Genomic DNA, 24407 nt, shown 5'->3' with positions numbered 1-24407 from the left:
AGCAATCCGGGGACCCCCTCCCTACCCAGCAATCCGGGGACCCCTCCTTACCCAGCAATCCGGGGACCCCCTCCCTACCCAGCAATCCGGGGACCCCCTCCCTACCCAGCAATCCGGGGACCCCCTCCCTACCCAGCAATCTGGGGACCCCCCCCTACCCAGCAATCTGGGGACCCCCCCTACCCAGCAATCCGGGGACCCCCCTACCCGGCAATCCGGGGACCCCCCTACCCAGCAATCCGGGGACCCCCCTACCCTGCAATAAGAACAGATACTGAGAATTACACCCAGCATACAGGACAGAAGTAGTACTGTGCAGAGTCCATACATACAGAATAAGAACAGATACCGAGAATTACACCCGGCATACAGGACAGGAGAAGTGATACTGTGCAGAGTCCATACATACAGAATAAGAACAGATACCGAGAATTACACCCGGCATACAGGACAGGAGAAGTGGTACTGTGCAGAGTCCATACATACAGAATAAGAACAGATACCGAGAATTACACCCGGCATACAGGACAGGAGAAGTGGTACTGTGCAGAGTCCATACATACAGAATAAGAACAGATACCGAGAATTACACCCGGCATACAGGACAGGAGAAGTGGTACTGTGCAGAGTCCATACATACAGAATAAGAACAGATACTGAGAATTACACCCGGCATACAGGACAGGAGAAGTGGTACTGTGCAGAGTCCATACATACAGAATAAGAACAGATACCGAGAATTACACCCGGCATACAGGACAGGAGAAGTGGTACTGTGCAGAGTCCATACATACAGAATAAGAACAGATACCGAGAATTACACCCGGCATACAGGACAGGAGAAGTAGTGCTGTGCAGAGTCCATACATACAGAATAAGAACAGATACCGAGAATTACACCTGGCATACAGGACAGGAGAAGTGGTACTGTGCAGAGTCCATACATACAGAATAAGAACAGATACCGAGAATTACACCCGGCATACAGGACAGGAGAAGTGGTACTGTGCAGAGTCCATACATACAGAATAAGAACAGATACCGAGAATTACACCCGGTATACAGGACAGGAGAAGTGGTACTGTGCAGAGTCCATACATACAGAATAAGAACAGATACTGAGAATTACACCCAGGCATGTTATACTGTAGTCTTTTGTGAGATGGGGGTTGGGTTTTTAACTGATTAAACATATTGATTGATTGTTTATTGATTATTTACCTCTGATCACTTCTCTAATCTGCCTCCTGACTTTTAACATGAAGTTTCTTCTTCAGGCTTCTTATGCCACAGGACAGAATGCCACGGCCACGTTGGTGTATCAGCAGCCGCCCCAGACAATGACGACCCAACCACAGAATCGCTCTCCGGTAAGTGGGGCGCACAACCGCCTTGTGTTGTAGGGGGATGGTGGGTGCGGGGTCACATGGGGTCAGGAACAAGGTCAGGGCCAGTCTTCTAGCTGTGTGTCGTCATGTGACTTCATCAGTAGATTTTATTGGACAATGTTCTGTAATGGTGTACTCTGATGGGGGAGGGGGGGCTTTGGAGATTCCATGTTCTCCATATTGGGGATTATTCAGCGGTCGCCTGATGGGGCATCGGTCGCCTGATGGGGCATCGGTCGCGTGATGGGGCATCGGTCGCGTGATGGGGCATCGGTCGCCTGATGGGGTACCGGTCGCCTGATGGGGTACCGGTCGCCTGATGGGGTACCGGTCGCCTGATGGGGTACCGGTCGCCTGATGGGGTACCGGTCGCCTGATGGGGTACCGGTCGCCTGATGGGGCAGCGGTCGCCTGGCTTTGCTCTGATACTCTCATCTGATTCGAAGTTTGGTAATGTTAGGAGTCCTCCTCTGCGGGGGGGGGGGGGGGGGATTGTACTTGGATCAGTCACCTTTTCCTGAGAATGTAAAGTGGGCAAGAGGGCTACAGAACTGATAGGGGCTCCAGTAGGAGGGCTACAGAACTGATAGGGGCTCCAGTAGGAGGGCTACAGAACTGATAAGGGGTCCAGTAGGAGGGCTACAGAACTGATAGGGGGTCCAGTAGGAGGGCTACAGAACTGATAAGGGGTCCAGTAGGAGGGCTACAGAACTGATAGGGGTCCAGTGGGACTGCCGCAGAACTGATCGGGGGTCCAGTGGGACTGCCGCAGAACGGATAGGGGGTCCAGTGGGACTGCCACAGAACTGATAGGGGGTCCAGTGGGACTGCCACAGAACTGATAGGGGGTCCAGTGGGACTGCCGCAGAACTGATAGGGGGTCCAGTGGGACTGCCGCAGAACTGATAGGGGGTCCAGTGGGACTGCCGCAGAACGGATAGGGGGTCCAGTGGGACTGCCGCAGAATGGATAGGGGGTCCAGTGGGACTGCCGCAGAATGGATAGGGGGTCCAGTGGGAGGGCCACAGAATGGATAGGGGGTCCAGTGGGACTGCCGCAGAACGGATAGGGGGTCCAGTGGGACTGCCGCAGAACGGATAGGGGGTCCAGTGGGACTGCCGCAGAACGGATGGGGGGTCCAGTGGGACTGCCGCAGAACGGATAGGGGGTCCAGTGGGACTGCCGCAGAACGGATAGGGGGTCCAGTGGGACTGCCGCAGAACGGATAGGGGGTCCAGTGGGACTGCCGCAGAACGGATAGGGGGTCCAGTGGGACTGCCGCAGAACGGATAGGGGGTCCAGTGGGACTGCCGCAGAACGGATAGGGGGTCCAGTGGGACTGCCGCAGAACGGATAGGGGGTCCAGTAGGAGGGCTGCAGAACTGATAGGGGGTCCAGTGGGACTGCCGCAGAACGGATAGGGGGTCCAGTGGGAGGGCCACAGAACGGAGACTGAGAAAGGAGTGGCCCCTAAAGAGGACCTTCCCACCGAGTTATTGAATCAAACCGTGCTCTGCTCTAAAAACTAGAAATAAGAGTTCTAACATCGAACATATCCAAATGATGAATCGACACAAAACGAACATTCAGCGCTCCTCCATAAAATGTGCAAATATTACCAAACCTACAACCCAAAGCTTCAAAAAAATACCTAACCTACAACCCTAAATCTTCAAATATTACCAAACCAGCACCCTTAAATCGTATAATATTGCCAAACCTACACCCCCAAAGCCTCAAATATTACCAAACCTACACCCCTGAATCTTAGAATTTTACCAAACCTACATCCCAAATGTTCAAATAAGACCAAACCTACATCCCAAATTTTCATTACTACGAAGTTTACACCCCCGATTCTTCTAATATTACCAACGTACAACCCCAAATCTGCAAATGCCAATCCTACACCCCAAACCTGCAATTGTATTAAACCTAAACCCCAAACCTGCAATATTACCAAACCTACACCCCCAAACCTGCAATATTACCAAACCTACACCCCCAAACCTGCAATATTACCAAACCTACACCCCCAAACCTGCAATATTACCAAACCTACACCCCAAACCTGCAATCGTACCAAACCTACACCCCAAACCTGCAATTTTACCAAACCTACACCCCAAACCTGTAATCGTACCAAACCTACACCCCAAACCTGTAATCGTACCAAACCTACACCCCAAACCTGTAATCGTACCAAACCTACACCCCAAACCTGTAATCGTACCAAACCTACACCCCAAACCTGTAATCGTACCAAACCTACACCCCAAACCTGCAATCGTACCAAACCTACACCCCAAACCTGTAATCGTACCAAACCTATACCCCCCAAACCTGTAATCGTACCAAACCTACACCCCAAACCTGCAATCGTACCAAACCTACACCCCCAAACCTGCAATCGTACCAAACCTACACCCCCAAACCTGTAATCGTACCAAACCTACACCCCAAACCTGTAATCGTACCAAACCTACACCCCAAACCTGTAATATTACCAAACCTACACCCCAAACCTGCAATCGTACCAAACCTACACCCCAAACCTGTAATCGTACCAAACCTACACCCCAAACCTGCAATCGTACCAAACTTACACCCCAAACCTGTAATATTACCAAACCTACACCCCAAACCTGTAATCGTACCAAACCTACACCCCAAACCTGCAATCGTACCAAACTTACACCCCAAACCTGCAATCGTACCAAACCTACACCCCAAACCTGTAATCGTACCAAACCTACACCCCAAACCTGCAATCGTACCAAAGCTTAACCCCCCAAACCTGCAATCGTACCAAACCTACACCCCAAACCTGTAATCGTACCAAACCTACACCCCAAACCTGCAATCGTACCAAACCTACACCCCAAACCTGCAATCGTACCAAACCTACACCCCAAACCTGTAATCGTACCAAACCTACACCCCAAACCTGTAATCGTACCAAACCTACACCCCAAACCTGTAATATTACCAAACCTACACCCCAAACCTGTAATATTACCAAACCTACACCCCAAACCTGCAATCGTACCAAACCTACACCCCAAACCTGTAATATTACCAAACCTACACCCCAAACCTGCAATCGTACCAAACCTACACCCCAAACCTGCAATCGTACCAAACCTACACCCCAAACCTGTAATATTACCAAACCTACACCCCAAACCTGTAATATTACCAAACCTACACCCCAAACCTGCAATATTACCAAACTTACACACTAGACATGAGTACAATTAGGATTCCCCACCCGGTTATGGAAGATTTACCACCTTAAACGTCATTCCTTCCTGTGAGAGGTTCAGATCCTCCCCGTTTATTTGGGGTTTCCCTCTACGGAGGGGATTGTAGAGCTGAGATGGGACATCTGCTGACACATGCTGCCTTCCAGCTCCTGAGTGAACCCTATGAATTTCTTCCCATCCCCCTCCTGTACAGAGTTCAGTCATTTGTCAGGCGGGGGTTACCAGTATGAGGTTTGACAGTTGGGGAAAAGCAACTGTCAGAGGTCAGGTGGTCTCCTCCCTCCTAGGGACTCGGTATCCCCAGACAGAGGCAGATCAGCAAAATTGGGCAGAATATGGACCTTTTACAGGTAACCCGGGACACCGGAGTTCTCATATTCTTGTGTCAATTGAGTTGTTGTGATTGGTTGGGGAGCGCAGGGTACTGTGAAATAGATTGAGCTCCGCCCACAATATGGCTGACACCACTGATGAACAGGCATGGAGTACGATGTATTGAGCTGTATGTCTAGGGGGGTTGGTGGAAGGGATTGCACTCCTTGTCATTGGGCCCTTCACCTGCCTTCTGATGACATCCACCAGGCAGAGCTCCACCCCCATGTCAGAATTATAGTGTGGGGCGGCAGTAATGTTGTTCAGAAATTTGAGGGTCCAGATAAAATTCTGTGAACACTTTCAGGCTTACTCAACAAGGTGATTCAAAGTGCGGTAACCCATAGCAACCAATCCAAAATCATCATTCTGAGGTGTTCACGACCAGGAGGACCCTCTTCAGGGGGGGCATAGACCTATGAATGGTGTGGGTGTGGGGAAGGGCATGGCAGGAATAGGGGATTACACCAGTGGGAGGGGCATGGCCTGGGTAAGCAAAGACATGAGTGGGAGGGCCATGTTCTGGGCAAAGGTAAGCTAAGACATGAGTGGGAGGGGCATTTACTGGGTCAGGGTAAAAATTTTAGACATGAGTAGGAGGGGCATGTTCTGGGGAAGGCTAAGCTAAGACACGAGTGGGAGGGGCATTTACTGGGTCAGGGTAAAATTAAGGCATGAGTGGGAGGGGCATGTTCTGGGTAAGGGTAAGCTAAGACATGAGTGGGAGGGGCTTTTTCTGGGCAAAGGTAAGCTAAGACATGAGTGGGAGGGGCATGTTTTGGGTAAGGGTAAGCTAAGACACGTGGGAGGGGCATGTTCTGGGCAAAGGTAAGCGAAGACATGAGTGGGAGGGGCAAGTTTCGGGAAAAAGGTAAGCAGACACGTGGGAGGGGGCATGTTCTGAGTAAGGGTAAGCTAAGACATGAGTGGGAGGGGCATGAGACATGAGTGGGTATGGGTAAGCAAAAACATGGGGGGGGGCATGTTCTGGGTAAGCTAAGACCCCAAGTGGGAGGGGCCATAGCCTAAGTAATGGTAAGCCAAGACCCAAGTGGGAGGGGCATTATATTCTGCCCTCCTACCCTGCTGTCCATGACTGAAGATGTCCTAGCAGCAGAAGCCGTGTCCCTAGAAGTGAGAGGACTGAACCCGGTGTTGGAGTCCTCCTTTATGATGGAAGGGCGATCATCTGATCCCAGTAAGCTGAAACCGGACTGGTTGCTTCACTTCCACACCTGTGCTGCCCCCCTTGCAGGGGTTGTAGAGGGTGGGTGGCGGGATGTGTAGAAGCCGCTTGCAGCCTGCCCCCCCCCCTCCCCCGCCTGTGTCCTGTCTGCTGGCTGTGTGTGAGCTCCGTGTCACCTCTCCTTTGTGATTGTCTTCTCGCTCCTCTCTATAGTTTGCAGCTGGACCGCGGCCGACTCATCACCAGGTACCGTAAACTGCCACCATCCCCCCCCCCCCCCCTCACCCGCCCGTGTCTGCCACCGCTCACCCGCCCTCCTATCACCCACTAACACTGTATGTGCTGGGAGCCAATGAGAACGTCCGGGGCCGTCCGCCGCTTCATGTCAGCTTGTTGGGAAATTGATCAAAATTCATCAATTATCAATAAATTGTGAAGATTGGTTTTGATATTTCGAATGGGAAATGTAGTGAGATGATGGCGTGCGATCTCATTGGCTCCCGTCCTTGTGATGCATTCACTTACATAGGATTGGGGGGGGGGGTATTGGTGCACAGTCTGCCCCCTGCTGGCAGAGGGCACACTGACATGTCTCATGAATTGTGGGGAATGTTTAACTTTCAGCCAAATGTAAGAATTAGAAATGTTCAATCAGCGCCAGGATCGTCCATGGAGGCGCAGGACGCGGAGTTCCCTTATAGGTTCTAAGAGCCACTGCGCAATGCAAGGGCCTTACATAGATGTAATGGAGAGAAGTCTGGAGGTTGACACTGCACAGAGTACATTATAGACTTATTTCCCCCCCCCCCCCCCCCCCCGGCCTATCAGGCTATCAGGTGGACTTCCTGGCCGGTCATGGCCTCTGGTGTTATGGACCCCCTAGAAGTGGCCCTAGAGACGGCCGGTCATGGCCTCTGGTGTTATGGACCCCCTAGAAGTGGCCCTAGAGACGGCCGGTCATGGCCTCTGGTGTTATGGACCCCCTAGTAGTGGCCCTAGAGACGGCCGGTCATGGCCTCTGGTGTTATGGACCCCCTAGTAGTGGCCCTACAGGTGGTCAGTCATGGCCTCTGGTGTTATGGACCCCCTAGTAGTGGCCCTAGGGTCGGTCATGGCCTCTGGTGTTATGGACCCCCTATTAGTGGCCCTAGAGATGGTCGGTTATGTACCCCCTAGTAGTGGCCCTAGAGATGGTCGATCATGGCCTCTGGTATTATGGACCCCCTAGTAGTGGCCCTAGAGACGGTCATGGCCTCTGGTGTTATGGACCCCCTAGTAGTGGCCCTAGAGACGGTCAGTCATGGCCTTTTGGTATTATGGACCCCCTAGTAGTGGCCCTAAAGATGGTCGGTCATGGCCTCTGGTATTATGAACCCCCTATTAGTGGCCCTAGAGACGGTCGGTCATGGCCTCTGGTGTTATGGACCCCCTAGTAGTGGCCCTAGAGACGGTCGGTCATGGCCTCTGGGGCCTCTCTGGTATTATAGACCCCCTAGTAGTGGCCCTAGAGACGGTCAGTCATGGCCTCTGGGGCCTCTGGTATTATAGACCCCCTAGTATTGGCCCTAGAGACGGTCAGTCATGGCCTCTGGTGTTATGGACCCCCTAGCAGTGGCCCTAGAGATGGTAAGTCATGGCCTCTGGTGTTATGGACCCCCTAGCAGTGGCCCTAGAGACGGTCATGGCCTCTGGTGCAGCCTTGTCACATGACCGGTGTTTTCCCCGCAATCGCACTCATTTTATATATGAAAGGAACCTTCGTGTGTGCTCTGCCCCCCAGTGGTGATTTGCTGCATCTGCATTGGTTGTAGTTGAGATTGGATAGAAAAGACGGCATTGGTTTCTCTGTGTTTTTTTAGGCTGTGTGTGTTGGAGGATTCTCCCTTTCTATAGAATAAGATGATTTCTATGTTCCCCTCTCCTATGTCAGCATTGCTGTCCTTCCTCTACCCGCTCAGTCTGTCTGCCAGGGATTTACTGAATAGCTGCTAATGGATGAATTCCCGTGTCTCCTCCTCCCACTCTGGGAGTCTCCGTCCTTTTGCTGCATCTTCCCCTATTCATTAGGAGACACTCCTTGGGATGTCCATGGGAGGAGGATGGGAAATCCACACCGGTGTCCCTGAGAAGTATATAAATTGGGTTCCTTCTCTGCCAACCGATTGCTAAAACCAAAACCTGAAGTTTTTTTGGGGTGGCCCTTCTAATGTTTTAAGTTGTTCCACCTACCTGACAGAGGAGATTATCCGCTCCTCCTTCTCCTGCCCTGAAGTAGATTTGATTCCAGTATATTGTGTGTACAAGAACGGCTGACTAGACCTTTAATATACTATATATATTGTCATAGATCAACATCAGGCTGAAATGCCCCCCTGTTGTCAAGTGCCCCCTTTGTCTGGCTTAGATGCCCCCCCCCTTTGTCAGGTGCCCCCTTGTCTGGCTTAGATGCCCCCCCCTTCGTCAGGTGCCCCCTTGTCTGGCTTAGATGCCCCCCCCTTCGTCAGGTGCCCCCTTGTCTGGCTGAGATGCCCCTCCTTGTCAGGTGCCCCCTTGTCTTGGCTGAGAAGCCCTTCCTTGTCAGGTGCCCCCTTTGTCTTGGCTGAGATGCCCCCCATTGACAGGTGCCCCCTTTGTCTTGGCTGAGATGCCCCTCCTTGTCAGGTGCCCCCTTTGTCTTGGCTGAGATGCCCCTCCTTGTCAGGTGCCCCCTTGTCAGGCTGAGATGCCCGCCCCCCCCCCCCTTGTCAGGTGCCCCCTTTGTCTTGGCTGAGATGCCCCCCCCTTGTCTGGTGCCCCCTTTGTCTTGGCTGAGATGCCCCCCCCCCCCTTGTCAGGCTGAGATGCCCCTTCTTGTCAGGTGCCCCCTTGTCAGGCTGAGATGCCCAATTGCTGGTAGTCCCTGGTGCCCCTTGTTTCTTGCTCCTTTCACATCGGATGAGGCACATGCCAGGGAGTTGGGTGTAGCGGGGGAGGGGGAGGGGGGGGGTTGTCAGGATTGTATATGTATGTTCTTATTCTGATTGCTGTGTAACTTCCCATTCACTCTCCCTTATCTCTGCTGTCCAATCAAGGGAGGATTCCGACCCATCCAGGTAAGACAATACTGCATTTCCTCTATACATGGACTGGAAGCAAGCCTATCTAATGGGCAGTAACCCATAGCAACCTGATTTGCTCTTTTATTGGCCTTAAGCAGTCATATTGGGGGAAGGTGATTGCCCATTGGCAGTGGTGGGGTTACATTTCATCTTGCTCACTCAGTAGGCTTTGAACCTGTACAGAGTTCCGTGGTGTCATCAGCCAATTACAGCTCTTAGTTAGTCTGACACCTCCCTACCCGGAGGGGTTCTGATTGGTTACCTATTTTAGTATACAGTAGTCCCCGTTGCTGTTATATTCGCTCTCTTCCTGTCCTGGGTACACCTTCAGTCTGTCAGTTACATGTGGAATAGTTTGTGGCCTCCACATCACCAAGGATGGAGAATTACATCGGTTTCTCTGCATTCTTCTCTTCTGCAGTTTTTCCAAAGGCCGCAGATCCAGCCGCAGCGTGCCACCATACAGAATAGTAACCCCTCCATCCGAACGGGTGCGCAGACACCCACCGCCGTCTATCAAACCAACCAGCACATCATGATGGTCAACCACGCCATCCCGATGCCATATGCAATGACGCAGGGTCCTCAGTACTGTATACCACAGGTACCAGAACCGTTCACTCAGCCTCCCCCGCCTCGCCCTCTTCACTTCTCACGCTCTTCTACTTTATCTTTTAGTATCGACACAGCGCCCCTCCCTATGTAGGACCTCCACAGCAGTATCAAGTGCAGCCTCCGGGCCCCAGTCCCTTCTACCCTGGCCCTGGACCTGGAGACTTCCCCTCCCCATACGGTAAGTACATGGAAGAGACCCTTTCTTCCATTTGGTGAATGTTTGTGTGCGAGTTATGGTGTTGCCTAGACTTTGATGTTCATGTTGGTTCAGGTCGATTCCATAGAAGGAAACCTTCTAAGATAAAGATCTTTAACTGAAGACTGAAAGCTTCTTCTATAGAATAAGTAATACAAGATGAAGGAAGTCCTAAATCATGAAAGCAGGCCAACACGCTTTGCGAGAGACCTGGGTTCCCCCCTCTTCGGGAGCGAGAGACCTGGGTTCCCCCCTCTTCGGGAGCGAGAGACCTGGGTTCCCCCCTCTTCGGGAGCGAGAGACCTGGGTTCCCCCCTCTTCGGGAGCGAGAGACCTGGGTTCCCCCCTCTTCGGGAGCGAGAGACCTGGGTTCCCCCCTCTTAAGGAGCGAGAGACCTGGGTTCCCCCCTCTTCGGGAGCGAGAGACCTGGGTTCCCCCCTCTTCGGGAGCGAGAGACCTGGGTTCCCCCCTCTTCGGGAGCGAGAGACCTGGGTTCCCCCCTCTTCGGGAGCGAGAGACCTGGGTTCCCCCCTCTTCGGGAGCGAGAGACCTGGGTTCCCCCCTCTTCGGGAGCGAGAGACCTGGGTTCCCCCCTCTTCGGGAGCGAGAGACCTGGGTTCCCCCCTCTTCGGGAGCGAGAGACCTGGGTTCCCCCCTCTTCGGGAGCGAGAGACCTGGGTTCCCCCCTCTTCGGGAGCGAGAGACCTGGGTTCCCCCCTCTTCGGGAGCGAGAGACCTGGGTTCCCCCCTCTTCGGGAGCGAGAGACCTGGGTTCCCCCCTCTTCGGGAGCGAGAGACCTGGGTTCCCCCCTCTTCGGGAGCGAGAGACCTGGGTTCCCCCCTCTTAAGGAGCGAGAGACCTGGGTTCCCCCCTCTTAAGGAGCGAGAGACCTGGGTTCCCCCCTCTTAAGGAGCGAGAGACCTGGGTTTCCCCCTCTTCGGGAGCGAGAGACCTGGGTTCCCCCCTCTTAAGGAGCGAGAGACCTGGGTTCCCCCCTCTTAAGGAGCGAGAGACCTGGGTTCCCCCCTCTTAAGGAGCGAGAGACCTGGGTTCCCCCCTCTTAAGGAGCGAGAGACCTGGGTTCCCCCCTCTTAAGGAGCGAGAGACCTGGGTTCCCCCCTCTTAAGGAGCGAGAGACCTGGGTTCCCCCCTCTTAAGGAGCGAGAGACCTGGGTTCCCCCCTCTTAAGGAGCGAGAGACCTGGGTTCCCCCCTCTTCGGGAGCGAGAGACCTGGGTTCCCCCCTCTTCGGGAGCGAGAGACCTGGGTTCCCCCCTCTTCGGGAGCGAGAGACCTGGGTTCCCCCCTCTTCGGGAGCGAGAGACCTGGGTTCCCCCCTCTTCGGGAGCGAGAGACCTGGGTTCCCCCCTCTTAAGGAGCGAGAGACCTGGGTTCCCCCCTCTTAAGGAGCGAGAGACCTGGGTTCCCCCCTCTTCGGGAGCGAGAGACCTGGGTTCCCCCCTCTTCGGGAGCGAGAGACCTGGGTTCCCCCCTCTTCGGGAGCGAGAGACCTGGGTTCCCCCCTCTTCGGGAGCGAGAGACCTGGGTTCCCCCCTCTTCGGGAGCGAGAGACCTGGGTTCCCCCCTCTTGGGGAGCGAGAGACCTGGGTTCCCCCCTCTTCCTCCTCCTGGGAAGACATGGGATTCCTCCCCCTCCAGGAGAGACCTGGGTTTCAATTCAGGAGAGAACTTAGAGAGAAGTTAAGGCCAGAGTTCAGCTTTAATGAATGGAATGCCTGCTGCCTGGCTGTTTTCACTCTGTACACTACATAGCACACAGCAGACACTTCTATTTCAAATGTAAGCCCTGAAGAAGGGGATCCAGGGATTTTTAAAAAAAGTTTTGAAGTCTTTATCTTTTATCTTTAATCTTCTTTTTTTTCCCTTTGATGCTCTATACTGACTATTAGCAGTCTTGATTTCATTGCTGTATACACCACTGTGTCTTGATTTCAATGCTGCATACACCGTTGTACAGTTTTGATTTTGGTGCTGTATACAGCAATATCAGCCTTGATTTTGGTGCTGTATACACCTTTATAAAGTCTCGATTTTGGTGCTGTGTACACCATTATCAGTCTTGATGTCCGTGCTGTATACACCATTATCAGTCTTGATTTCCGTGGTGTATACACCATTATCAGCCTTGATTTCCGTGGTGTATACACCATTATCACCCTTGATTTCCGTGCTGTATACACCATTGTCAGCCTTGATTTCCGTGGTGTATACACCATTATCAGCCTTGATTTCCGTGCTGTATATACCAGTATACAGTCTTGATTTGGGTGCTGCATACACAGTTATATAGTCTCGATTTCGGTGCTGTATACACAGTTATACATTCCTGATTTTGTTGCTGTATACACAGTTATACTGTCTTGATTTCACTTCCTGTGACCTTGTGGTCTAGGCCTGACCTCACGAATATATCTTATGTTGTAGGAACCCCCTTTTACTCCAGTCAGCCGGTGTACCAGTCAGCGCCTATCCCTATAGTGCCTCCGCAGCAGCCACAGCAACCGCCACCTCCCGCCAAGAGAGAGAAGAAGACGGTGAGTGATCCACCTCGCTCATAGCGCTGCCGTATGGTGGCCATTATAAAGAAGCACTGCCCGCTCACATGGTCATTTCTCACATCTGTTTCCAGATCCGAATTAGAGACCCGAACCAGGGTGGCAGAGACATCACCGAGGAAATCATGTCAGGAGGTGGCAGCAGGAACCCGACTCCCCCCATCCTCCGGCCCAGCTCTACACCAACTCCTCCTCAGGTAAGGGAGAGGAGGCGGCAGGTCCTTATACCGGGGGGAGGGGGGTGTATGACGATGGACTGCACTTCTCTGTTTAGTGAACACCGGGGGCCATCTGTGTCCCTTCTCTGGATGGAGACACAAATTTAATGGTGGGGTTGGGGCTAAGTGTGTGGGGGGCTCAGAGAAGTGGAGGGTCTTCCTGTACATTGTAGTTATTTACAATCTTTGCTACAAATCACCTGTGTGGTTAGATCTGTAGACGATGCGCTCAGTTCCATTGCGTTTATTATCTACGTCCAATTGAAATAGACACAAATAAGCCACTTAATAGCAGAAAAGAGTCCCGTGAGTTCCCCTCCTCCAGAATCTGGCCTGGTATATTAGGAGTGCGTACAGGTGAAGGGTGACTGGCATTACCATACGTTCAGTATTTATCAATGGGTTATTGAGTGGGGAGGGAGTGCAAGCTCCTGTGTCCAGCATAGATCAGGATATAATGTGTAATGATGTGTGTGGATTTGTTGTTTCTGATTGTAATGTGTCTTTCTTTTCCTCCTTCTGCCTCTTATTTGTCTTTCTTTTCTTTTCTTCACCTTAAAATTTACTTAAATTGGATCCTTTTTTTATTTGTAATTCTGCTTTTTTGCTCAAATCTCCCGTCTGCCTTTCACAACATGCTTGTCTCACCACCTTCCTGAAACCCCACCGTGTCTTCCCCTCTCCTTGTAACCTTGACCCCGTCCTGGTCTCCTTGTAACCTTGACCCCGTCCTGGTCTCCTTGTAACCTTGACCCCGTCCTGGTCTCCTTGTAACCTTGACCCCGTCCTGATCTCCTTGTAACCTTGACCCCGTCCTGATCTCCTTGTTCCCTTGACTTGGTCTCCATCCTCTCCTTGTTCCCTTGACTTGGTCTCCATCCTCTCCTTGTTCCCTTGACTTGGTCTCCACCCTCTCCTCGTTCCCTTGACTTGGTCTCCACCCTTTCCTTGTCTCCGGGTACCCTTGACCACATCGCTCCCCCACCTTTCTCCCCTCCTACCCTGAATCCTGTCTGTCCCTCCCCTGTCTCTTGACCTCCTCCCTGTTTTGTAATATTTCTGTTGTGCTCTTCGTGCCTTTGTTGCTTTTTTTGACACCTTTCTGTTAGTTTTTCTGTTCCCGCGCTCATTATCACCCTCTTTTGTACTTCAAATCCCAGCAGCTTCCTAGCCAGGTTCCTGAGCACAGCCCAGTGGTGTATGGGACTGTGGAGAGCCCTCATCTCACTGTCGTCAGGGACCCCAAAATAGGTAGGTACCGCTCGTCTTTCCACAGTGATCTGCAAAGAGAGAGGCGTACAGATGGATGTGAGAACCCATTCCACCATTCTTTGTGATTGGGTGCCAAGGGGTTGACTTGCACTATTGGGAACACTGGAATGTTGGATATCCATTTCAGCAGGGAAGGTAGTCACCTCACTGACACTGACTGGCTGCACCGAGGATCAGTGCCCTGATTATCAGTGTAGATGCACTGATAGGCAGCACTTGGAGGTGGCAATGATAGACCGCACTGACTGGCAGCACTGGTGGGCACAAAAGGGGGCTGCATTGATATACAGTGCCCTGATTTTCAGTGTAGATGTCCCCTGTATTGATTTGCCTATTATGGCTTTCTTCTCCTCACCTGCTGTCAGCGTGAGAAGAGGATTGCTGATAACCGACAAAACCTGTTTACACTGTGATCAGTTTGGACACAGCTGGTAACATGGTAAAGAGCCGATGTGATTGGCTCTTTACCCTGATCTGTGATGAGTTGTGTCCGAAGGACACAGCAATCACAGATCACTGCCGGTGCGTGCCACAGGGGGTGCGCGGCAAGCATGGCCACGACATCCTCCCATCAATGTACAACGCGATGTAGCCATCATTCTGCTATATTGCATTTGTGAAGGGGTTAAACAAGAGGAGCCCCTCAGGTATTTCGGTGTCCCCATTGCAGAGATTTCTCACTTTTCCTGTCTTGGTGACACCCTGTGTGTTCTCAAGGTGGGCTCAATCAAAATCACAGAGATTCAAAGCCTTCCCCAGCCCCATCCAAAACCTATATCTGTATATACTAAGCATTATTTTTAAAGCAATCCTCTTCTTTTTTTTTTTTTTCCCCCCCCAGAGGAGAAGCCGAAATTGGACCCCGTGTTGAAATCATCTCCTTCCGCCCCGGTGCGCGCAGAGCCGACCACCTCCATAAAGTGCTCTACACCGGAGCAGATTGCTGAGCCTGCAGCGCCGGAGGCCAGACCTGAGCACCACCTGGCACCTGGAATACTGCCCAGCGTGGCAGCTGTGGTCACGGCTCCTGTGGTTGTAGCCACAGAGGCTTTCCCCTGTCACCTGGGGGACATGAGCGAGGGTGACAGCACCGCAGAGGAGTGCGCGTCTCCTGATGAGGCTATCGCAGAGGACGCCGAAGAGGAGCTATGCAAGGAACCGCCGGGGCCTACCGTAGCTGCTGAGACCCCGGTGACCCCTCAGGAAATGAATGGCATAAGCTATGAACACTCGACCGTGGACAGTGCTGTGGGTGATAAAGCAATGTTGGGGGAAGAGACTTCGCCGGATGTGCCGGAGCTGGCACCGTCGCCCCCTGTGGATACGAGTGTAGAATGCACTTCTCCTCCAAATGTGCCTCAAACGTTGCCCATACAGCCAGAATCGCCCCCTCCTCCTCTTATCGCTGCTGCTCAATGTACCACTAAGACCTCCCCTCCCGCCGCTCTTCTTCCAGCCCTGGGGTCAGACCACGCGGACGAGCAGGACGATGTCGGAACGCCCAGCTTGGACGGGGACATGGACTCTGTGAACGCAAGGCCGGCAGAAACTTACACAGAACTTGAGCCAAGCGTGACACTTCTAAGCTTCACCTCAAGAAAGAGTCCTGTGGAAGGTACGTGAGCTGCACACCTGGAGGTATTGAGAACACAGGCTACAGGGGGGAGGTGGTCAGATAGGTGGGGAGGGGCTGTCAGCAGTTCAGGTGTTGGGTGATAATATGGTGCCTTATGAGGGGGGGTAGTGTCAGCACAGCCAGTTACCCAACCCGGTGATGGTCCAACAGTCTTGGAATTCTATTTCATTTGTGCGTCCTGTTACAGGGCTTTCCTTTAAATTTAGAGGAGGGGCAACATACAGGAGCAGCTCCTAAAATTAGACTATCAACAAAAAGGTCATTTATTTCAGTAATTCAATTCAAAAAGGTAAACTCCTATATTTTCTATAGATGGGTTACACACAGAGTGAGAGATTTCACACATTTCTTTCTTTTAGTTTTGATGATTATGGCTTCCAGCGAGTGACACCCCAAATTTCAGTATCTCAGAAAATTTGAATATTACATAAGACCAATAAAAAATAAAGTGTTTTTGATACAGAAATGTTGTCTGTCCATGTACAGTATAGGATGCACTCAATACTTGGTCGGGGTTCCTATTGCATGAATTACTGCATCAATGCGGCGTGGCATGGAGGCGATCAGCCTGTGGCACTGCTGAGGTGTTATAGAAGCCCAGGTTGCTTTAAAAGTGGCCTTCAGCTCCTCTGCATTGTCGGGTCTGGTGTCTCTCATCTTCCTCCTGACAATCCCCCACAGATTCTCTATGGGGTTTAGGTCAGGTGAGTTTGCTGAACCAATCAAGCACAGTAATCCCATGATCATGTGACCAGGTATTGGTAGATTTGGCAGTGTGGGCGGTGCCAGGTCCTGCTGGAAAATGAAATTGGCATCTCCATAAAGCTGGTCAGCAGACCAGCAGAGAATTTCCTGCTAGAGGGCTGCACTGACTTTGGACTTGATAAAACACAGAGGACCAACACCAGCAGATGACACGGCTCCACAAATCCTCACTCCCCCCTGCCTTTGCTGAGCTGGCAGACCAGTTGGTCCCGGGTGCTGCAGTTTATCTGTGATGCCTCTTTGGATGCGGCTCCCCTAGCTGAGCCGCTCTCTGTTTCGGAAGTGGTCCTTCAGCATATTTTTTGTCTCAAACGCTGGTCTGCGGACCAGACTTCTAAGAAGGTCTTGACTGATCTTCCTTTTCAAGGAGATTGCCTGTTTGGAGCTTCCCTGGATGACATCATTAAGGGTCTCACAGGGGGGAAGAGTACCTTTCTTCTGCAGGCTACTAAGGGAAAGGACCCTCGTCATAGGCGTGGGCCATCCTTCTCAGCTCATACGTTTTTTCATCACTCAGGGTGACTGACAAGGGATCAAAGTCATTCAGGGCTGCCTCTGGTAAATTCAAGCAAACGCAGTCTGGAAAGTCGAAAGCCGGCTTATCCAGACCCGCGGACAAGGCTCCTTCAGCATGAAGGTGCACTCTCACCTGTATCGGGGGTGGGGGGATGTGTTTGCTGGTTTCCGGACCCGTGGACTTCCCTGGTACAAGACAACTGGGTCCACAAAGTCATACGGTCCGGCTACAAGATCGGGTTTCGCTGTTATCCCCCGGCAAGGTTTTTCAAAGCTGGACTATCTGGGTCTGACTCTGGACTCTGCCTTAGCCAGAGTCCTCCATCCTCTGGGCAAACTCCAGGGGTGTTTCAGGAGGGGGATCTGTTGGCGTCCCCGCTCAACAGAAAGGTGCAGAGGTTTGTGGCTCGGTCATGGGATCCTCTGTCGGACGCTACAGACGCACTGGTGGTCCCGTGGGGTTAGTATCAGCTGATTTACGCCTTTCCTCCTCTAAAACTTCTGCCAAGACTTCTACGCAGGATTGAGGCAGAAGGGATTCTGGTCATCTTAGTGGCCTCAGACTGGCCTCGTCGTCTTGGTACGCCGACCTGGTGTGGCTGGTAGCCAACGTTCTTGAAAGCTTCCTTTCAGGGAGGATCTGCTGTCCTAGTGACCAATCTTCCATTCTCCTTTAGTCACTGGCTTTGACGGCTTGGCTGTTGAACGCCAGATGCTGATGGATAGAGGTTTGTCTGAGTCCATGATTCCAACACTGTTAAAAGCTAGGAAATCTACTTCTAGGAAGAACTACCATCGTATGTGGAAGACTTGCATTGCGTGGTGTAAGTCTCTTGGGGTTCATCCTCGTTCTTTTTGGTGGCTCGGATCTTGACCTTCCTCCAACTTGGGGGTTGAGCAGAAACTGGCCTTGAGTACTATCAAGGGCCAGGTGTTGGCCTTAGTGGTCATCTTGGCCACACTCCCTGGTGCGTACTTTTTCTTCAGGGAGTTCGGCACTTGGCTCCTCCAGTGCTGTCTCCATTACCGCCTTGGGACCTACATTTGGTGCTCTCAGTCCTCCAGAAGCCTCCCTTTGAGAATTTTTGGGACGGTGACCTTTTTGGTGGCTCTGTGTGCAGGGTATTGGAATTGGCGGTGTTATCCTTTCGTTCATCTTACTTGGTGGTTCACAGAGATAAGGTGGTTCGTTGCCCCTGTCCGTCGTTCCTTTAAAAGGTTGTCTCTGATTTCCATTTGCATGAAGAAATTGTGTAGCCTTCCATGTGTTCCAGGCCAAAACATCTGAAAGAAATTGCTTTGCATGCCTTGGATGTGGTCCGGGCGATTAGGGTGTACCTGGCAGCTACGGAGTCTTTTAGGAAGTCAGACTCCATTTGTGCTCACAGATGGGCCTCGGAAAGGGTTGTCCGCTTCCTCTGCGACCATTTCCAGATGGATCAGATAGATGGTGATTCAGGTCTATTCCATCAAGGGTCAGGTTCCTCCTTTCCCTGTCAAGGCACACACTCTACATGGGCGCTGAGTGCCTCCTGGGCCTTCCATCATCAGGAGTCAGTGACGCAGGTTTGCAAAGCGGCCACCTGGTCGTCAGTGCACACTTTCACAAAGTTCTATAAAGTGGATGTGTTGGCATCTGCAGATGCTTCCTTTGGCCGCAAAGTTTTGCAGGCTGCGGTTTAGAGGACCTGGTCCTTTTTGAGGGTGTATTGTTCTTTTCAGGTGAGCTCCAGTTGTTTTGGTTGAGCTCCTGTTTACCTGATTGGCTATAGTTAGCCATGGGAATTTCTTTTTTGCTGTTTCCCACCCCTCATGTTTAACACTGCTTTGGGACATCCCAATGGTTATGAAGATCTGAAGCTGTGTCCATCAATGAACCAAAGAGAAAATGGGATTTTCGACTTACCATAAAATCCATTTCTCTGATGTTCATTGACGGACACAGCTCCCACCCCTCTGTGGACGGACACAGCTCCTGCCCCTCTGTGGACGGACACAGCTCCCGCCCCTCTGTGGACGGACACAGCTCCCGCCCCTCTGTGGACGGACACAGCTCCCGCCCCTCTGTGGACGGACACAGCACCCGCCCCTCTGTGGACGGACACAGCACCCGCCCCTCTGTGGACGGACACAGCACCCGCCCCTCTGTGGACGGACACAGCACCCGCCCTTCTGTGGACGGACACAGCACCCGCCCCTCTGTGGACGGACACAGCACCCGCCCCTCTGTGGACGGACACAGCACCCGCCCCTCTGTGGACGGACACAGCACCCGCCCCTCTGTGGACGGACACAGCACCCGCCCTCTGTGGACGGACACAGCACCCGCCCCTCTGTGGACGGACACAGCACCCGCCCCTCTGTGGACGGACACAGTACCCGCCCCTCTGTGGACGGACACAGCACCCGCCCCTCTGTGGACGGACACAGCACCCGCCCCTCTGTGGACGGACACAGCACCCGCCCCTCTGTGGACGGACACAGCACCCGCCCCTCTGTGGACGGACACAGCACCCGCCCCGTCTGTGGACGGACACAGCACCCGCCCCTCTGTGGACGGACACAGCACCCGCCCCTCTGTGGACGGACACAGCACCCGCCCCTCTGTGGACGGACACAGCACCCGCCCCTCTGTGGACGGACACAGCTCCCGCCCCTCTGTGGACGGACACAGCTCCCGCCCCTCTGTGGACGGACACAGCTCCCGCCCCCTCTGTGGACGGACACAGCTCCCGCCCCCTCTGTGGACGGACAACAGCTCCCGCCCCCTCTGTGGACGGACAACAGCTCCCGCCCCCTCTGCGGACGGACAACAGCTCCCGCCCCCTCTGCGGACGGACAACAGCTCCCGCCCCCTCTGCGGACGGACAACAGCTCCCGCCCCCTCTGCGGACGGACAACAGCTCCCGCCCCCTCTGCGGACGGACAACAGCTCCCGCCCCCTCTGCGGACGGACAACAGCTCCCGCCCCCTCTGCGGACGGACAACAGCTCCCGCCCCCTCTGCGGACGGACAACAGCTCCCGCCCCCTCTGCGGACGGACAACAGCTCCCGCCCCCTCTGCGGACGGACAACAGCTCCCGCCCCCTCTGCGGACGGACAACAGCTCCCGCCCCCTCTGCGGACGGACAACAGCTCCCGCCCCCTCTGCGGACGGACAACAGCTCCCGCCCCCTCTGCGGACGGACAACAGCTCCCGCCCCCTCTGCGGACGGACAACAGCTCCCGCCCCCTCTGCGGACGGACAACAGCTCCCGCCCCCTCTGCGGACGGACAACAGCTCCCGCCCCCTCTGCGGACGGACAACAGCTCCCGCCCCCTCTGCGGACGGACAACAGCTCCCGCCCCCTCTGCGGACGGACAACAGCTCCCGCCCCCTCTGCGGACGGACAACAGCTCCCGCCCCCTCTGCGGACGGACAACAGCTCCCGCCCCCTCTGCGGACGGACAACAGCTCCCGCCCCCTCTGCGGACGGACAACAGCTCCCGCCCCCTCTGCGGACGGACAACAGCTCCCGCCCCCTCTGCGGACGGACAACAGCTCCCGCCCCCTCTGCGGACGGACAACAGCTCCCGCCCCCTCTGCGGACGGACACAGCTCCCGCCCCCTCTGCGGACTTGTAATTCTCCTGACACTGCTTGTAATAAAACTGAGTGCCTATAGCTTAGAGAGGGGCAATACCCCCTGGGCGTAGCCAGCCTTTTTTTCTGCCTAGTGTCTTACTCCTGAAGGGGACAGTATAACCCAATGGTTAAGATCAGGAGCTGTGTCCGTCAATGAACATCAGGGAAATGGACTTTACGGTAAGTCAAAAATCCAATTTATTTTTATTAGTCTTATGTAAAAATTTAATTTTCTAAGATACTGAATTTTGGGGTGTCACTCGCTGTAAGCCATAATCATCAAAATTAAGAGAAAAATGTGTGAAATCTCTCACTCTGTGTGTAACACCTCTACATAAAATATGAGTTTACCTTTTTGAATTGAATTACTGAAATAAATTTCCCGTTTGATATTTTATGAGATGCACCTGTGTGTGTGTGTGTATATATATATATATATATATTTAAAAACAAATGTTTTGTTGCTGCTTTAAAAAAAAAAAAAAAAAAAAAACTTTATTAGAATGTACAGTACAGGACACAGGCTGGGAATTCATAGACCCCGGGTTACAGGCTGCTAACCGGTGACTGGGCACTCTCAACGCTTTTGGTTATTGTCTCCTTGGGTGTAGGCCTGTTACCCTTCCCCCATTAGTGTCCTGTAGGTGATGGACCTCGTCTATACCGAACTAGTTCTAATTTATTTTAAATTGACATAGTTGTGTCTTTTTTTTTTTGAACCAGACCAAGTCCATCTAGTTCCACCAATAAAGGGGGGGGGGATAAAAACATACAATCCCATATACACAATCCTATACCCGCAGTTGATCCAGAGGAACGCAAAAAACCCCAACAAAGCATGATCCAATTTGCTCCAGCATGGTAGAAAATTCCTTCCTGATCCTCCGAGAGGCAATCGGATTGGATCAACTTTACCTATGAATATTAGTATCCAGTTGTATTATGTACACCCAGGGAAGAATCCAGCTCTGCCTTATAGCAATCAACTGAGCTGGCCAGATCCACCTCTGGAGGGAGTCTATTCCACATTTTCATAGCTCTTACTGTGAAGAAACCTTTCCGTATTTAGAGATGAAATCTCTTTTCTCTTTCTTTCATTGACGGACACAGCTCCGGAATCTTCTTGATCATTGGGTTATGCTGCCTCCTACAGTATTAGGACACTAGGCAGGAAAAAGTTTTACCACGGCTATGGGGCAGTCCCAGGGGATATACTCCCACTTTCTGCCTTGTTCCTTGCTGGCATTCTCCGGACGTAGCATTTTTTTCTTTTTGAAATAGATTTTTTTCCTCTTATTTTCTGTTCCTGTGAGAACTATCAACTGTTGGACTGGGCGATGCACTGGATATTCTAGATCCTTACTGTCTCCCCAGTCCAGCCAGCGAGCGCAACCCAATCTCAGCTCTGCGATAGGTTGGCCGCAACAAAGCCCCACTGGACGGGGGCTGGCCAGCAAGTTAAACCTCTCGTGAGGATGCTCAGACCTCGTCATGACCTGAGTCGCAGCGTACCCCTGGCCCGCAGCATCCCCCATTCCAAGATGGTGCGGTGGTCTGCCTGGAGTGATGCCCAACCAGTTCCATGGTGTGGTAGGTAGTGTCGCCCCCCCTTGGTGGTCTTGCGGGGTGGATGTGGGCCCCCGGGTTCCACTCTATCCCCCCCAGCCTCTCTAAATAGTCACTGTGGCTCTTTTCCCCTGGAGGTGTTTTCATCAGTTTTGTCTCCGGTGGGGAGCTCCCAAGGTGGTCCTGTTGGTCTCTCGTCTCAACAGGAAGGTGCTTAGGTTTGTGTCTCGGGATCCTCTGGCCGACTCCACAGACTCACTGGTGGCTCCTTTGGGGCCAGTATTGTCTGCTATATACGTCTTTCCCCTTCTAGAGCTTCTGCCAAGATTCCTGCGTAGGTTAGAGGCAGAAGGGATTGCGGCCATCCTAGTGGCTTCAGACTGGCCTCGCCGGTCTTGGTACGCAGATCTGATACGGTTGGTCGCCGATGCTCCTTGGAGACTTCCTCTTAGAGGAGATCTGTTGGCCCAAGGACCAATTTTCCATCTTGCCTTACGGTCACTGGCATAACGGCTTGGCTGTCGGAAGCCTGGTGCTGAAGGATAGAGTGTTGTCTGAATGGGTGATTCCCACGCTGCTGCAGACTAGTAAATCTACTTCTATGAAGATTTACCATCGCCTTTGAGGAGCGTACTTTGCGGGTGTGAATCTCTTGGGTTCATCCCCGCTCCTTTTTCGATGATTTGGAGTTTGGCTTTCCTCCAACAAGGTGTTGAGCAGCGTCTGGCCTTGGGTACCATCAAGGGCCAGGTTCGGCCTTGGCAGTTCTCTTTCAACATTCTTTGGCTACGCATTCTTTGGTTCGCACCTTTGTTCAGGGGGTTCGCCACTTGGCTCCCCAAGTGCGGTTTCTATTGCCGTCGTGGGATCTCAACTTGGTGCTATCGGTTCTTCAGTAAACGTTGAAAAATATTCCCAAGATTCTGATTACATTGTCCCAGAAGGTAGCCTTCTTGGTGGCCTTTTCTTCTGCACGTAGGGTGTCAGAGCTGGCAGCTTGTCTTGTCGTTCACCTTGGTGGTTCACGGAGATAAAGTGGTTTTTCATCTTTGTCGGTCCTTCCTAAGGTTGTTTCTGGTTTCCATCTGAATGAAGAAATGGTGTTTCTATCCCTGTGTCCTAAGCCTAGGCATCCTAAGGAGGTTGCCTTGCATTCTCTGGCTGTGGTTCGGGCGTTCATTGTGTACCCGGCAGATACCAAGTCATTTAGGAAATCGGACCTGCTATTTGTCCTTGTGGATGGACCTTGCAAGGGTTTGGCCGCGTTTGCCACAACCATTTCCAGATGGATCAGACAGACGGTGGTGCAGGCCTATTCAATCAAGGGTCAGGTACTCCTTTCCCTGTTAAGGCGCATTCTATGCGGGCACTAAGTGCCTTGTGGGCCTTCCGCTATTAGGTGTCAGTGATGCAGGTTTGCAAGGTGGCCACTGGTCATCTGTGCACACTTTCACTAAATGTTTCCAAAGTATGCTGGCATCTGCGGATGCTGCTTTGGCCGCAAGGTTTTGCTGGCTGCTCTTTGAGGGTGTATGTTTCAGATGAGCTCCAGTTGTTACTGGTTGAGCTTCGTGTTACCTGGGTGGTTAGGTTTAGCCTTTGGGAATTTATTTCTGCTGTGTTTTTTCCCACCCCTCATGTTTTGGGACCCCCACTGCTTTGGGACGTCCCGATGCTCAAGAAGTTTCTGGAGCTGTGTCCGTCAATGAACGAAAAAGAGAAAATTGGTTTTTTGTCTTGCCGTAAAATCCTTTTCTCTAATGTTCATTGGCGGACGCAGCACCCACCCCTCTATTGAGTTGGGTTATTTATCTTCGGACACTGCTTGCAACAATACTGAGTGCCTATAGCAGGAAGTGGGAGTATACCAAAAAACAACAATATCTCTCCTGCGCTCGAATGGTATGCGGGAAGGTGAATGTTCTAGGGGTTTTATGACACAAATGGAACGGTCTTGCTGACCCCCCTCAGGACCAAGGGTATCCAAAAGGCACTACAAGAAAACAACAAGAGAAGGGCGCACCGACCTTGTGCATTACCACCTAAAGGTTAATTAAAATCAAAGAAGAGTAGTGTACAATATACTCACAAACGTAGGATTATGAACAAGCA

At 52.5% G+C, this 24407-nt stretch overlaps 1 protein-coding gene across 1 annotated transcript in view; it reads left to right on the top strand.

Moving 5' to 3' along the window:
- Positions 1-1269: 1269 nt before the first annotated feature.
- LOC309544076 (eukaryotic translation initiation factor 4 gamma 3-like) overlaps positions 1270-24407 on the top strand; it is a gene marked incomplete at its 3' end in the record, with an annotated part of 40046 nt that continues 16908 nt past the window's right edge. Inside the window, exons 1-8 of the mRNA XM_082276462.1 lie at positions 1270-1370; positions 6426-6458; positions 9732-9914; positions 9989-10103; positions 12568-12677; positions 12773-12895; positions 14026-14167; positions 15030-15803. Of these exons, the coding sequence (XP_082132588.1) occupies positions 1341-1370; positions 6426-6458; positions 9732-9914; positions 9989-10103; positions 12568-12677; positions 12773-12895; positions 14026-14167; positions 15030-15803 (1510 nt within the window). The remainder of the gene's footprint in view (positions 1371-6425; positions 6459-9731; positions 9915-9988; positions 10104-12567; positions 12678-12772; positions 12896-14025; positions 14168-15029; positions 15804-24407) is intronic.

The sequence above is a fragment of the Pelophylax lessonae genome (genome assembly GCF_965119305.1).
Source record: "Pelophylax lessonae genome assembly, contig: HAP1_SCAFFOLD_843, whole genome shotgun sequence".
Lineage (NCBI taxonomy): Eukaryota > Metazoa > Chordata > Amphibia > Anura > Ranidae > Pelophylax > Pelophylax lessonae.
The sequence above is the reverse complement of the archived record's forward strand: the minus strand, read 5'-3'. Positions and strand labels throughout refer to the sequence as shown.